This window comes from Pelobates fuscus, chromosome 9 (assembly GCF_036172605.1).
Source record: "Pelobates fuscus isolate aPelFus1 chromosome 9, aPelFus1.pri, whole genome shotgun sequence".
Taxonomy (NCBI): Eukaryota; Metazoa; Chordata; class Amphibia; order Anura; family Pelobatidae; genus Pelobates; species Pelobates fuscus.
Genome location: NC_086325.1, coordinates 142,818,138 through 142,832,382, shown reverse-complemented (window position 1 = coordinate 142,832,382; position 14,245 = coordinate 142,818,138). Strand labels below are relative to the sequence as shown.

Sequence of the window (14,245 nt, the reverse complement as noted above, 5' to 3'; positions counted from 1 at the left end):
TGACAAAATGAATCCCAAATGTTGCAAAATGTCTGATCCCACTTTAATGGAGGCAAACCATCACACCACCTCTTATCTGGTACAGATGTATGAAAGAATTACGCTCCATGGAGTAACTGATATTCAATTCGGAGGGGTGCAAGCAGATTTACTTAGCCATCTGAATTCAATAGCTGTTATGCACAGCAGCAGATGACTTCCAAGAAGGGTTGAGAGAGATGGATCGGGGAGAGTAGGGAATACTCCCAAAGGCCCCTTAGGTCATTGGGCACAGGAGGGGACACATTACAATTTAATAAAACCACATAAGACAGATGGTATACTCTGAAAACCAGTTTACACGTTGAGGATTATAGAGCCGAGGTATGGATAAGCCCGGGCACCTTTTTATAGGCTTACAAAGAGATGGGAGATGACCCTCACCACAACTCTGTACCCGTACATGCTATTTACATTTAATTGCCGGCATGAATTCACCTGTTGGAAGGGATTGAATTCCTCTTAATGACACCCATTTACAATTTTGGTGATAAAAAGTTATTAACTTAATGATTGAATTTACCTGCTTTAATGTACAGTGAATTGTAAACATGCAATTACATCATGCCCAGGCAATGTAGGCTTTACGGGACAAAATCCAATAAAATAATGGTAAATAATTCACATTAACAACTAGTAGTTCTAGTAGGGTTTACGTGATTAAAAGGCATGTATATACATTCCTTAAAAGATAAGATTTATTCCCATAGCAGTGAGTTCACAAGCAAAATTAAATGTATTTATTTTTAATTATAATGTCATGTAAAGTGATATCATTGAATATTCCCCTTATAATTTGTTTGTAGTTTGGAATGTTATTTATTACATTTTTCATTTTTTTTTTATTATGGTACTTCCACTTGACTCAAAACCTTGCAGCATCTTGCAAAACTTCCTTCCCACTCTAGACTGTTCACATGCGGTTTGACACATTCACAGACAGGTCATTGACCCTAGATAGCCTTAAAGCCACACTGCAATAGGAAATGGCACAGATTGCTTTGAACTATGACCTACATTGCTGCTCACATGAGCCATTTGCACCTCACAACTTCCCTACAATTCCAAAAATACAGTGTGAAAACTAAACAGTTAAAGTGATAGTGCTTTGATGCAGGGGCGTACCTAGAGCATTTGGCACCCGGGGCGGACCCTGAGTGTGACACCCACCTGCCCCCCCCCCCCATAATAAAAATGTAAGAACACCCACAATTTTTTGCTTTCCTATGGACTGTTTGAATGTGCGCGCAGCTCTCGCCGCGCATGTGCATTCGGCTCCACTCGGGAGCTGACGTCGGCGGAGGAGAAGAGGTCACCCCTTAAACCCCTTAAAACCCATTCAGCCACTTACCTTTCTCCAGCGTCGGGCTCCCTTGGCGCTGGTGACCTCTCCTCTCCCTGCCGACGTTAGATCCGAATGTGCATGCGCGGCAAGAGCCGCATGCGCATTCAAACTGCCCATAGTAATGCTTTCCTATGGACGTCCAGCGTCTTCTCACGGTGAGTTTTACAGTGAGACAGCCACTAGAGGCTGGATTAACCCTCAGTGAAACATATGTTTTCAGCTGCAGGGTTAAAACTAGAGGGACCTGGCACCCAGACCACTTTATTGAGCTGATACTTAGAAATAGCATAGGAAAGGGATTTGGGTTCAAATGATGAAGCGGCTAGGGCAGAGGTTTTGTAGAAGGGGGCCAGGGCAGGGGTTTTGTATAAATGCGCCAGTTTTGTAGAAGGGGGAAGACCAGTGCTTTTGTAGAAAGGGGCTGGTGAGAAACTTCTAGAAAATTCCTCCCCTGCCTCTTTGTACAAAGCCCCTGGTCTCGCCCCTTCTAGAAAACCCCTGCCCTTCGCCCTTCATATAAAAACCCTGCACACTGATCACATAAATTTCATACACTCCCTACACATAAAAACCCTGCACACCCCCCTTAAATGAAAAAAAAAAGCTGCACACCCCCTTAATTAAAAAAAACCCTGCACACCCCCTTAATAAAAACCCTGCACACCCCTTAATAAAAAACAAAAACTTGCACAACCCCCTAACAAAAAACATGTACACCCCCTTAATAAAAACCCTGCACACCCCCTTAATAAAAAACAAAAACTTGCACAACCCCCCTAACAAAAAACCCTGCACACCCCCTTAATAAAAAACAAAAATCTTCAGTGCACATCCTCCCTTAATAAATAAAATACCTCAACCACCTTAATTAAGAAAAAAAACCTGCACCCCCCTTTAATTAAACATACCCCCTCTAAATAAACCTCCCCCGTGCTGCACCCCCTTTAATTAATCCTCACCCTCCTTTAATTAATCCACCCCCTCTTTAAACCACACCCCTCTTTAATTAATCCACCCCCTCTAATAATCCACCCCCTCTAATTAATCCACCCCCTCTAATTAATCCACCCCCTCTAATTAATCCACCCCCTTTAATTAATCCACCCCCTCTAATTAATCCACCCCTCTAATTAATCCACCCCCTCTAATTAATCCACCCCCTCTAATTAATCCACCCCCCTCTAATTAATCCACCCCCTCTAATTAATCCATCCTCCCTCTAATTAATCCACCCCCTCTAATTAATCCACCCCCCTCTAATTAATCCACCCCCTCTAATTAATCCACCCCCTCTAATTAATCCACCCCCTCTAATTAATCCACCCCCTCTAATTAATCCACCCCCCTCTAATTAATCCACCCCCTCTAATTAATCCACCCCCTCTAATTAATCCACCCCCCTCTAATTAATCCACCCCCCCTCTAATTAATCCACCCCACTCTAATTAATCCACCCCCCTCTAATTAATCCACCCCCCTCTAATTAATCCACCCCCCTCTAATTAATCCACCCCACTCTAATTAATCCACCCCCTCTAATTAATCCACCCCCCTCTAATTAATCCACCCCCTCTAATTAATACACCCCCCTCTAATTAATACACCCCCTTTTTAATTAATCCACCCCACTCTAATCCACCCCCTTTAATTAATCCACCTCCCTCTAATTAATCCACCCCCCTCTAATCCACCCCTCTAATTAATCCACCACCTCTAATTAATCCCCCCTCTAATTGATCCACCCTCCCTCTAATTAATCCACCCTCCTTCTAATTAATCCACCCTCCCTCTAATTAATCCACCCTCCCTCTAATTAATCCACCCTCCCTCTAATTAATCCACCCTCCCTCTAATTAATCCACCCCCCTCTAATTAATCCACCCCCTCTAATTAATCCACCCCCCCTCTAATTAATCCACCCCCCTCTAATTAATCCACCCCCCTCTAATTAATCCACCCCCCTCTAATTAATCCACCCCCCTCTAATTAATCCACCCCCCTCTAATTAATCCACCCCCCCTCTAATTAATCCACCCCCCTCTAATTAATCCACCCCCCTCTAATTAATCCACCCCCTCTAATTAATCCACCCCCCTCTAATTAATCCACCCCCTCTAATTAATCCACCCCCTCTAATTAATCCACCCCCTCTAATTAATCCACCCCCTCTAACTAATCCACCCTCCCTCTAATTAATCCACCCCACTCTAATTAATCCACCCCACTCTAATTAATCCACCCCCCCTAATTAATCCACCCCCCTAATTAATCCACCCTCCCTCTAATTAATCCACCCCCCTCTAATTAATCCACCCCCCCTCTAATTAATCCACCCCCCCTCTAATTAATCCACCCCCCCTCTAATTAATCCACCCTCCCTCTAATTAATCCACCCCCCCTCTAATTAATCCACCCCCCCTTTAATTAATTCAGCCCCAGACATAAAATAACTACTTTCTACTTACATTTTTATGATGCCTTGCTTGCCCGCCGAATCCGACCACTGGGTGCCTCACCGCCCGTAAATGGATCCTTCTGCTGAAGATCCGTGAAGGCGGACTGACGGCGCTGCGCACGTCGTCATCACGTTGCGCAACGCCGCGGCCCGTAACGCTCCTCCCCCTCCTCCTCATGGAAGAAGGAAGTCCCGCCGGGCCGCAAAGGTGCTGCGGCTGTGCGCAGCGTAATGATGGGGGGTGACACATGACACTGGACGTCATGGCACCCCCCTAGTCAGTGGCACCCCCTTAGTACGCCACTGCTTTGATGTATATACCTTGTTATGGATAGAAATTAATGTAGGTAAAATGTCTATTTACTGTGTATACTTGTGCTCAATTATTTACTCAAAATGGCTGCTAGAGCACCCCCTCCCATCGTCTAAGACCCTCGTGTAGCAAGATGGCGTGTCCATCCGGAGCTACACACAAAGACAATGATGACATCACACCTTGGAGGAAGTACATCAGATAAGACACTTAGCACTTACCAATTAAAAATTTACTTTTCATGTTATCTCATGTTTTGTTTTGAATATCTTTATTGTTGTCACAATATAAACGCATATATCGAACTGAGTCATTGTAAAGCAGATATTTGCCCACGCAGGGGCATAAGCATTGGTAAGTAAAGGTATAGACAGTTTGTCGCTTACGCAGAAGCGAATTAGTCTTAGCCTGTATAACGTGACATAACGGATTGGTTCATATTGTCAACTGGCCTATGTACTCAGATTAGTTTTACGGCTGTGTGTTTTAGTATTTTGTTTTAAATATTTTCATTGTAGTCGTGTTAAAAGCTAGGTTAACAAACATTTTTTTTTCTTTATAGCATGCAGGTGCCTGCGCAGAGGCATGAGTCTCAGTACAGCGTTATAAGCCATTGGTTGCCTACGCAGAGGCGAGATTGGCATTCCTTATGCATTGTAATTATCTGTCATACTGTGCGATTTGTGCATGTCTGGATGTGCACGTTTTTTTGTTTTTTGTTTGTTTTTTTTTTTTTTTTTTTTTTGGTGGGCACCTAGGTACATTTTTGGAGCTTGTTGTGGATTTGTTGTGTCTAGTTAGTCCCTGTGTGCTTTGCGTGTGCTTGTGTTTTCGTCTATTCGTCGCGTCTTTTGGGATTGCTGATGTTGCGGTTGATTTTTACTTATGGCTGTGTGTAGTTGGCCGTTATATGAGAGTGTAGTATTGTGTAGTTGTGTGTGACATATCTCCTGTATGTTATCTCTCCTGTTTTCCCCTGCAGTAGTCCCGCTCGTCTCGGCCTCTCGCCGTGTTTACTACTGTAGAGTTTGCAGGGTTTGTTGGGGTCTGGTGGGTGGTGCGGAGTCTATGTTTTCTAGTAGTACTGTGTCCTTGGGTCTTTTGTGAATCTTGTCATGTTGGCCCCTCTTTCTGCGTCGGTTTTATATTCGGTCTCCGGGTTGGGTGAGTGTGTTTGTGTGCGTGTTCTTTTTGTGTAGTGTTTGTTTTAGCGTGTTTCGGGTGTGGTCGTGTTGGTTGTTCGATGTGTTGGTTTGTCCGTGTCTCAGTGGGGATCGCCGTAGCGAGTAGTCGTGTTTGTGTGTTGTTTAATTGTCTTCACTCTGTTCGGTAGCGTGGTCTTTTTGCGTTGGAGTCTGTGTTCGTCCGTGTTGGAAGTGTTAGGGGTGGGAGGGGTTAAGGGGGGGATGTCTTGTCTCCCGTTGCCGCTCCGGCTCACCGCGCCCCGCGGCCTTCCGAATCCCCACTCGGGTCTTATCTCATGTTTTGCATATGATGTATTTTTTGCTTTATAAGGGGCTCACCGCCTCCCTCAGTAAACATTCCAAAGTTTTTCATTCATCTGAAACTTGTTGTCAGTGTGATTTACTTCGGCGTACACGCACCTCATTACAAACAATCTGAACAGGGGCAGGTACTCAAGCAAACACTTGGTTTGATCTAAAACAACCTCACAATGCATATCTTATATCTACTCTAATAATAATGTTTTATTTGATATAAAGTGACATTGCTATCCAAAACCTCCTCAAATTTATACTTTCATCCAGCTTTAGATGCTCCTACGGAGGTAACCACAGCAAAGTATAAGTTTGAGTAGGTTTTGGGTAGCAATGTCACTTAAATTATAATTTTCTTTTGGTATGGAGCAGATGTATATAATGCATTGTGAGTATATCCATCAAAGCACTGTCACTTTAATTGTTTAGTTTTGACACTGCGTTTTTTTAAAATTGTGTTTTTATCACATTCATTTTGCCTTATGTATTCTTACAAGAGGTTAATGAAATACACTTTAGTTCATTTAGCACTAACTATTTTAATTTGTCTCCCAGGTTAAAATGAGTGTAGGACCCATCGATATGTGGGTACTGTGGCGTAGTGGTGGGCTTAACACAATATGGGCATATGGTGGAACTGAATTCCCATGTTTGTTTGCTGAGATAGGTGATTTTAAGTAGCCTTATAAAGTTTAAACATGTGTGCTGTTCCTGGCCTGTAATCCATAACTGTTCTAGCAGTGTAGGCGATTATTGATTATGGTATGCAGGGGCAGACTCACCACTCACAGTGGGAGATCAAGCCCTCCCCCCCCCCCCCCCTCCTCCTTGTACAAGGTTTTTTGCCCCCCCCACTACTCTTTTCTCCCTTCTTTCTGCTGCTTTCACACAGATATGTGTACGCTGCCCTGCACACAGAATGGCTGCGTGAGAGCCGCAGAGAACCCCCAAAAGTGGCCAGATTTACTTTTTAAGGGGTTAATCCAACCAAAAACAGTGCCCGACTGGTCAGTCCGCCCCTCTTGGTATGCAAAGAGCACAATGGAGTGTGATTCTCATGGTCAAGTGACTTCCTGTAGTCAACGGCACTGTAATACAAACAACAAAACTATAATTTGCGAGTGATGCAGCATTCGTTATTTCTATAAGCTGTGTGCTCATAACAGAATCACTGTAGCTTAGTGAACCAGAGTTCAGTGGGATTATTCTAAAATATAAATCTTTATTAATTAAAACAGGAAAAATAAACTGTATTGTGTTTTTTTTTTTTTATTTAAGTTTTTTTACAATTTTCTTAATTCCATATTTTAATTATACTTGGAGAAATATTACACTAGTTCATAGTCTATATATAGTTTTAAGGAGGCTTTCTGGCATATAGAGCCTCAAATTTTCATTGACAACTGATGACTTCCAACGTGATGCCCAGTAGCTGATGATTTAAAATATATATAGTACGTTTTATATTTTAAATGTCCAAACATTGCATGCGTAGGAAGCTACAGTGATGTCTGCCATATCACACGAGGTTCAGTAGATACTGTTTTTGTTTTTTTATTTTTGAGAAGCCATGAGACTATACCTGTCACTCTGCTGTGATAGATTGTTGGCCACCATTCTAGGCAGATAGGAGCTTTTCTGGGAAATTCCAGTAGAAACTGTCATAGTGGATGACTTGGTCAGCAATGGTGTAGAACTTGGGCTACGGATTTTGAGCCATGGTTCTAAAACTTATTTTTGCTCACAAATTAGGTTTAAAAAAAATATATATTTGGCTGAATTCCCCTTATTTTATTGCCACTGAACAAAATAATTGATCCTGGCTCAGTAGACCAAGAGGTCCAACTTTGAACTCTATAATATAACACAGTTGGTGGCAAAGCAATCCAGACTTTCATTTGAATGTCTATACCATCAATAAACGTTGTACATTCGTGGTCAGTTTTTCTTTTCAGGTGATCATCCTGCTTCATGCTAGAATACAGAAATAAATTCAGATATTTACTTAAACTATCAAATATTATCTGCTTTCCTCAGGTCATCTAGCTAACTGCCAAAAACTGAGCAGTAGTGCTAGTTAGAGTCGATACCACTAGGTTTCCTTACTCAAATACCAAAATAATGGTGTGCTTGGAATACTTATCACAATAATTTTTAAAACCAAGAACCTAAAGACTAATCCATTCGAAGCATAATAGTGCAGACCATCTGCTATGTTAATAAAACAAAACATGCTTTAAAAGGTGTGTATCTTGGATTAGGAGACAGAGGCAAATGCGGACAGAACCCGGAAAAATAGATCTGCTAGTGTAATGGTGAGAACCCAGCTGGGAGACCCACCAGTACTTCTACTTATCCATTATTTTATGTTGTTCTACTAAAATAAATCTATGTAATACTGCACCATTGTGTTCTTCTGTGTTTGGTTTCTCCATATCAAGAATTTAAGTTGAAGCAAGTGTGTGGCAGACTTCCTACGGTATGGGATATTTCCCTTTCCAGTGAAGATATCTATACCCAGAGCCAGGGTTGACAGGGCTCTGGGGAATGTGAGTTGAAACCCCAGATATACACATTTAAAAGCACATTTTGTTTTGTTTACAAAGCAGATGGTCTTCACTATTATGTTTCTGTAGGATTCATTTTTAGGCTCTTTGTTTTGAAATGATTGTGATAAGTATTCCAAGTACACTATTATTTTGCTACTTATTTGGATTTGTATGTCCCTCTTTGTGTCCTGCTGGTACATAGAAACACTTGCTAATATATTGTTGTCACAATATCACTGGATGTATATGTAAGCACTTACACAGTGTTTTTAGAATCAGAACGCTCACTCCACTTTTTTCAGTTGTATTAGGTTTCCTTACACGTCTCTGGGTTCATATTGGATTTTTTTAACTCGGTTTCTTTTTATTTTCTTCCATAGATTCGCTGCCAAGCTGATTGAAGGTGTTCTCGACTTCAAGACTATGATAGACAAGTGAGTAGACCTGTACATCGGAGCTTTGACTTTTGTTTTTGAATGTCAACGATCCAAATTCCCATACTCTTACTGAAATAGGATTTTTCCATTATCTGCAGTGAGACTCTACCCGTGGAAAACCTTGCTGGGCAACCTCTCTGCATGAATCAGTACTACCAGATCTTATCTTCATGTCGAATCCCAGGGCAAAAACATGACTCCGTTGTCAACTATAGTCAAGCAAAAAAGCCACCCACTCACATCACAGTGGTTCACAACTTCCAGGTGAGGTCCAACAGAGTCAATCGTATCATTTCTGTGGTTCTGGTCAGCCATACCACCTGGGCAAGCTTATTCCTGCTTAGATTCTGTATTAAAGGATCACTATAGGGTCAGGAACACAAACATGTATTCCTGACCCTATAGTGTTAAAACCACCATCTAGCCCCCCTGGGCCCCTCTTAACTCCATTAATATAGCAAAATCTTACTGTATATAAGCCTGAAGCTGTAACTCTGCATGCTGCTTGCCTCAGAAAAACAAGCAGTTTGTTGACATCATCAGAAGTGGTAGCCTGATCCAATCACAGTGCTTCCCCATAGGATTGTCTGAGACTGACAAAGAGGCAGATCAGGTGCAGAGCCAGCACAATTCAAACACAGCCCTGGCCAATCAGCATCTCCTCATAGAGATGAATTGAATCAATGAATCTCTATGAGGAAAGTTCAGTGTCTGTATGCAGAGGGAGGAGATACTGCATGTTTGGATGCATTTTAGGCAGCCATGACCCAGGAAGGATCTCGGAACAGTCATCTGAGGAGTGGCCAGTGAAGTTATCACTAGACTGTAATGTAAACACTGCTTTTTCTCTGAAAAGACAGTGTTTACAGCAAAAAGCCTGAAGGTAATGATTCTACTCACCAGAACAAATTCAATAAGCTGCAGTTGTCCTGATGACTATAGTGTCCCCTTAAGGGGCGGTTGGGTCGTATCTTCTAAATTCTTAATTTCCTACAACTTACTTGCTTGTTGTGAGTTTTCTTGTAACCAACCATCTATGCTTATAAATCAGCTGTACAAGTTATATAATGGGTTTAGAAGGATACTCCAAGCACAGCACCTCTATATATTAAGTCAACATTATTCCAATGTTCAATATCAGGGTTTCTTAACCTTGATTTTGACATAATGTATATTAAGCAAAATAGTTATTTGAAGCACGCATCACACACTGTTTCAGAGGGTTCTGCTATGGTATACCAATTATTGGGGTCGGTTGTCTAGCCGCCTTGGTCTGTAAAACTCACCTAAAAAGTTTACCTTGGCATTTGCAGATGAGCTTACTCTTATAGAGGCATTTTATTGGTTGTAAAAAGGTCTTTCGAGGTTTGGGATTGAGTGTCGATAACGTTTTTTGTTTTGTTTTGGCAGTTAATATTATTAGAATTCATAGAGCACTAACATATTCTGAAGCTCTTTACTATTCTAGAAAGGGGAAGAGCTGAAGAAGGCCATGCACAAACAAACTTAAAATTATGATCGCCTGCTCCAATTCATGGGGAGCTAATACACTCGGGTCTATATAATGCTAAATAATTGTTTAACAGGGACAATATAAAGCGAAATTAGTGACAAGGTATTGCAAAATTATTTAACTCCTGGTTTAAACATTTTTGGGGGATCAAATCGTATTCATCTTGAGATGGTTTTAAAAAAACAAACAAACCGAAAAAGGCTAATGTAAAATTATAGGACGGGTTAACTGGAATTCACATAGACTGTGGTACGTATAATGAATCAGAAAACTCTATTATATTAGAAGTATTTAGTACACCACTTAGCAGTCATGACTGATCTTCTTGAGAGAACAGAAAAAGCAGATAGATTGAGGTCAGAAACTATATTGGATTAGTAAAATACAGCATTTAAATTACCAGCCATTAAATGATGAACTGATGGAGTCATTTCACGCAATATTTTGTCTCAAGTGTATCCCTTCTTCTTAAACAGACAGTGATTTTTCTTCTGCTCGAAACATTACAACCCTAGATGTTCTCATAACTCTGTGTTCTAGATAAGAACCTTCTATGCAGCTAATAAAATGGTGTATGATGTCACCTCCTGCTTTGTCATTCCGCACATGCCAGGAGAGAGCTGTGCCAACTACAGTACAGCCATCTGTATACTCCACAAGACTTGCCATTTTAGAAGATGCTCTGACCCAGTCGTCTAGCTATTACTATTTGTCCCTTGTCAAGGTCACTCAGATCTTTTCGCCAACCAATTTTTTCTGCTTCCAAAACATGAAATCCAAGAACTGAGTGTTCGCTTGCTGTTTAATATATTCCACCCATTGACAGGTGCCATTGTAACGATATAATCAATGTTATTCACTTGACCTATCAGTAGTTTTAATGTTGTGGCTGACCAGTGTGTGTATATGTATATATATATATATGTGTGTATATGTGTGTGCGCGTTTGTGTGTGTTAAAATGTGATGTAAGGTAAGAATGCCTTTGAAAACAAACATGATCAGTGTAAAAGAACAAGGAGTCTTGGAAGTGATGGTATGGACTCAATTATTTAAATATTGATTTAAATATTTCTTCTATCACTTTGCATTTTGTTTATTGATAAACCAAAATATTAACATTTCTATTTAAAAAAAATAAAATTCATTGAAGAATCTACCTTTCATGTGCTATTTATATTGTTGTTCTTATGCTGACCTCTCTAACGTGCACCGTCTCTTCTTCCAGTTCTTTGAGTTGGATGTGTATAATAGTGATGGGACACCTCTAACATCAGATCAGATCTTCATTCAACTGGAGAAAATCTGGGGAACATCGTTGCAAACCAACAAGGAACCCATCGGGATATTGACGTCCAATCACCGGAACAGCTGGGCTAAGGCCTACAACAACCTTATTAAAGGCAAGACAGAGACTATCTGAATTCTGACAAAAACCATTATTAAATGCACTCTGAATGCTTCAAATGGTTGATGAAAGAGTCTGCTTCACAGGCTTATACACATTTCATCTATGTGGCGTAGCTTCAATATTCAACCAAAGTATCTCCGCCAAAAACTCTCAATATTCCCGCAAAGTAATATGTGAATTGTAGCAGCCCATCTAAACATCACTCGAGACTTAATGAGGTGTGAAAACAAGAACACTTTATTGGGTTTAACACACTTTTATACACAGACCCCCAGCAGCGGGTCGTTAACTCACACAATCGAGATCCCACCTAGGCGAATCTGTGTCTGGGAGATGATAAAATTAAGTACCGGTAATCTGATCAACCTCCAGACACCAGTAACCCCCATGCATGTGGTATCCCTGGATAGCTTGTCCCAAGCACCCTAGCTGGCAAAATACTGCCCTTATCCCATGTCCGTGGCAGAATCTGCACCCGGTTAAAGATTTGGCCGGTTGTGGCTAAGCTTCAGTCTGAGGAATATCTTACCACGTGGCCAGCCTGAGTTACTGTCCGGCATAGCTAGGCGACTGGGTGGTCAGATTTCAGGGTGCTTGGGCTTCAAGTGTCTGCTGGAGGGGTAAGGAGCCATCGTATAGTGTTTAATAGTTTGTTTATGCTTATTTCATACAGTCTTGTAATAATCTATATGCCTAATGCGTGTGAACTAAGAGCAAAATTCAAATTTACACACTGGGGATCAGTGATTAGGAAAACTGTGTGATTTACAGAACACCTCTAAGTGTTATCACTTAATAGTTCGAAGCATTATGGACTTAATGTTCAAAAAGAAAGATGGCTGCACTCACGTTTCTTGTTCATATGATTTATAATCAGATGATGGAATTTGCTTACTTTAAAATAACTGGCCAATGAAAGATATGCTCCATTCATAAAATGAAGTGAATTCTCGCCGAATGCTGGCAAATAAACGTGCATCTCCAATGCACTAGAAAAGTTCTAACTATTTCCCCTGCTCATGCAAGTCCCGGCCCACCATAAAATTCTATTTTACAGGCTCTCTCATAGCATTTGCGTGAGAGCCTGTGCTGCTGCATCTTTAGATTCAGGAGATAAAAAACAACTATTTGGCAAAATGTAGAAATTAAGCTTCAATGAACAGTGGTTTTCATTCATGTGTATTCATTAATGAAACTCCTGACAGCTGCTGAACTACATATACCGTAAACAAATTTTTATTAAATAAATTTATTTAATAAAATATATTCCCCGTCCGTCTTTCTTTTACCAGCCAGTTTCATTTGAGCATAACCTGTAATACGGACACAAGGAAAAATTCTGATTAATTGATTGAGTGGAACGCCAAAACATTTCTTTTTTTTGCCGTAAATATGACATTTACACACCCATGTCTCAGACTGACAATGCTGTTGACGGTCGATAGGCTGAGAGTGTCAGAGCTGATGCTCTAATCTTATCGCTGGCTTCCCTTTTTAAATAGTAGTACATACACTGTTTTGATGCAGAATTCTGTCTTTCCCCAGATAAAATCAATAAAGAGTCTGTGCGAACAATCCAGAAAAGCATCTTTACCGTTTGCCTCGATGCCCCTATGCCCAGAGTGTCTGATGACCTGTACAAAAGTCGTGTTGCTTCACAGATGCTGCATGGAGGAGGCAGCCGCTGGAACAGTGGAAACCGGTGGTTTGACAAAACTCTTCAGGTACGAGTTGCGATGGTTTACTTAGAAATAAAGTCAACTGGTTATATGAACACCGAAAAATCAATTAGGGGTTTATGTTAAGGCATTCCTATTTCTGAAGCTGCCAGGACATAGCTGGACATGTTAAATAAATCGCGATTAAAACCTTTTTTGGTTCAGATTGTTGCCTTAGCTAGCTGAGTATTTGGGTGGGTTTGCAGATCTACGTTAATATTTTGTGTCCACCTGGGGTCCACCAGGCACCTTCTGCAGCTGAAGCTTTTAGCCAGTGAGCCAACCCTGCGTGGCAGAGCTTAGCTCAACGGGGTTAATGGACACTCCTTACAGGCTATTCCAGTGCTGGCAGATCCCAGGTAAGTTGTCAAAAAATTCTTAAACCGTTTTACTATGGCATTACACCAGAGCATTCCTGGTACCATAACCACTACAGTACTCAGTAGTGGTTATCGTGTTTGGAGTGTTCTTTTAAATTTAGAATTCCCTAGGAGTTTCAGTGCCTTAATTCCAAAATACAGCTGAACAGTGTGGCATTTAGCTATTTTCCTTTTTTTTTTTTTTTTTTCTTGCATGACCAGTGCATTTTTGTTATTCACCTTACCAGTTTATAGTGGCAGAAGACGGATCATGTGGACTGGTTTATGAACATGCGCCTGCCGAAGGACCTCCCATAGTTGCCCTGTTAGATCACGTCGTCGAATTCACGTATGTGTTTATTTTATTAAAATTCAGTTGCAGCTGTATGGCAAAGTTTGAGTGGACCTGTCTTTTTAACAAGTTTAGATGTAAAACTATTCAAATTTAAAGAAACCCTTGGAGATTTTAAAATCACATTTTCTCATATAGTATAGTAAAAATTTCTCATATAGTACTGATCTAGTTCTCAAATAGTATAGTAAAATGTTGTCGTATAGTACAATTTTATAGAAACCCTTGGAGATTTTAAAAGAAAATTTTCTCATAT

At 40.8% G+C, this 14,245-nt stretch overlaps 1 protein-coding gene across 1 annotated transcript in view; it reads left to right on the top strand.

The window, feature by feature from the left end:
• CRAT (carnitine O-acetyltransferase) overlaps window positions 1-14,245 on the top strand; it is a 32,637-nt gene that overhangs the window by 9,938 nt on the left and 8,454 nt on the right. The window contains exons 4-8 of the mRNA XM_063432636.1: window positions 8,581-8,634; window positions 8,736-8,901; window positions 11,378-11,552; window positions 13,106-13,284; window positions 13,886-13,986. Of these exons, the coding sequence (XP_063288706.1) occupies window positions 8,581-8,634; window positions 8,736-8,901; window positions 11,378-11,552; window positions 13,106-13,284; window positions 13,886-13,986 (675 nt within the window). The remainder of the gene's footprint in view (window positions 1-8,580; window positions 8,635-8,735; window positions 8,902-11,377; window positions 11,553-13,105; window positions 13,285-13,885; window positions 13,987-14,245) is intronic.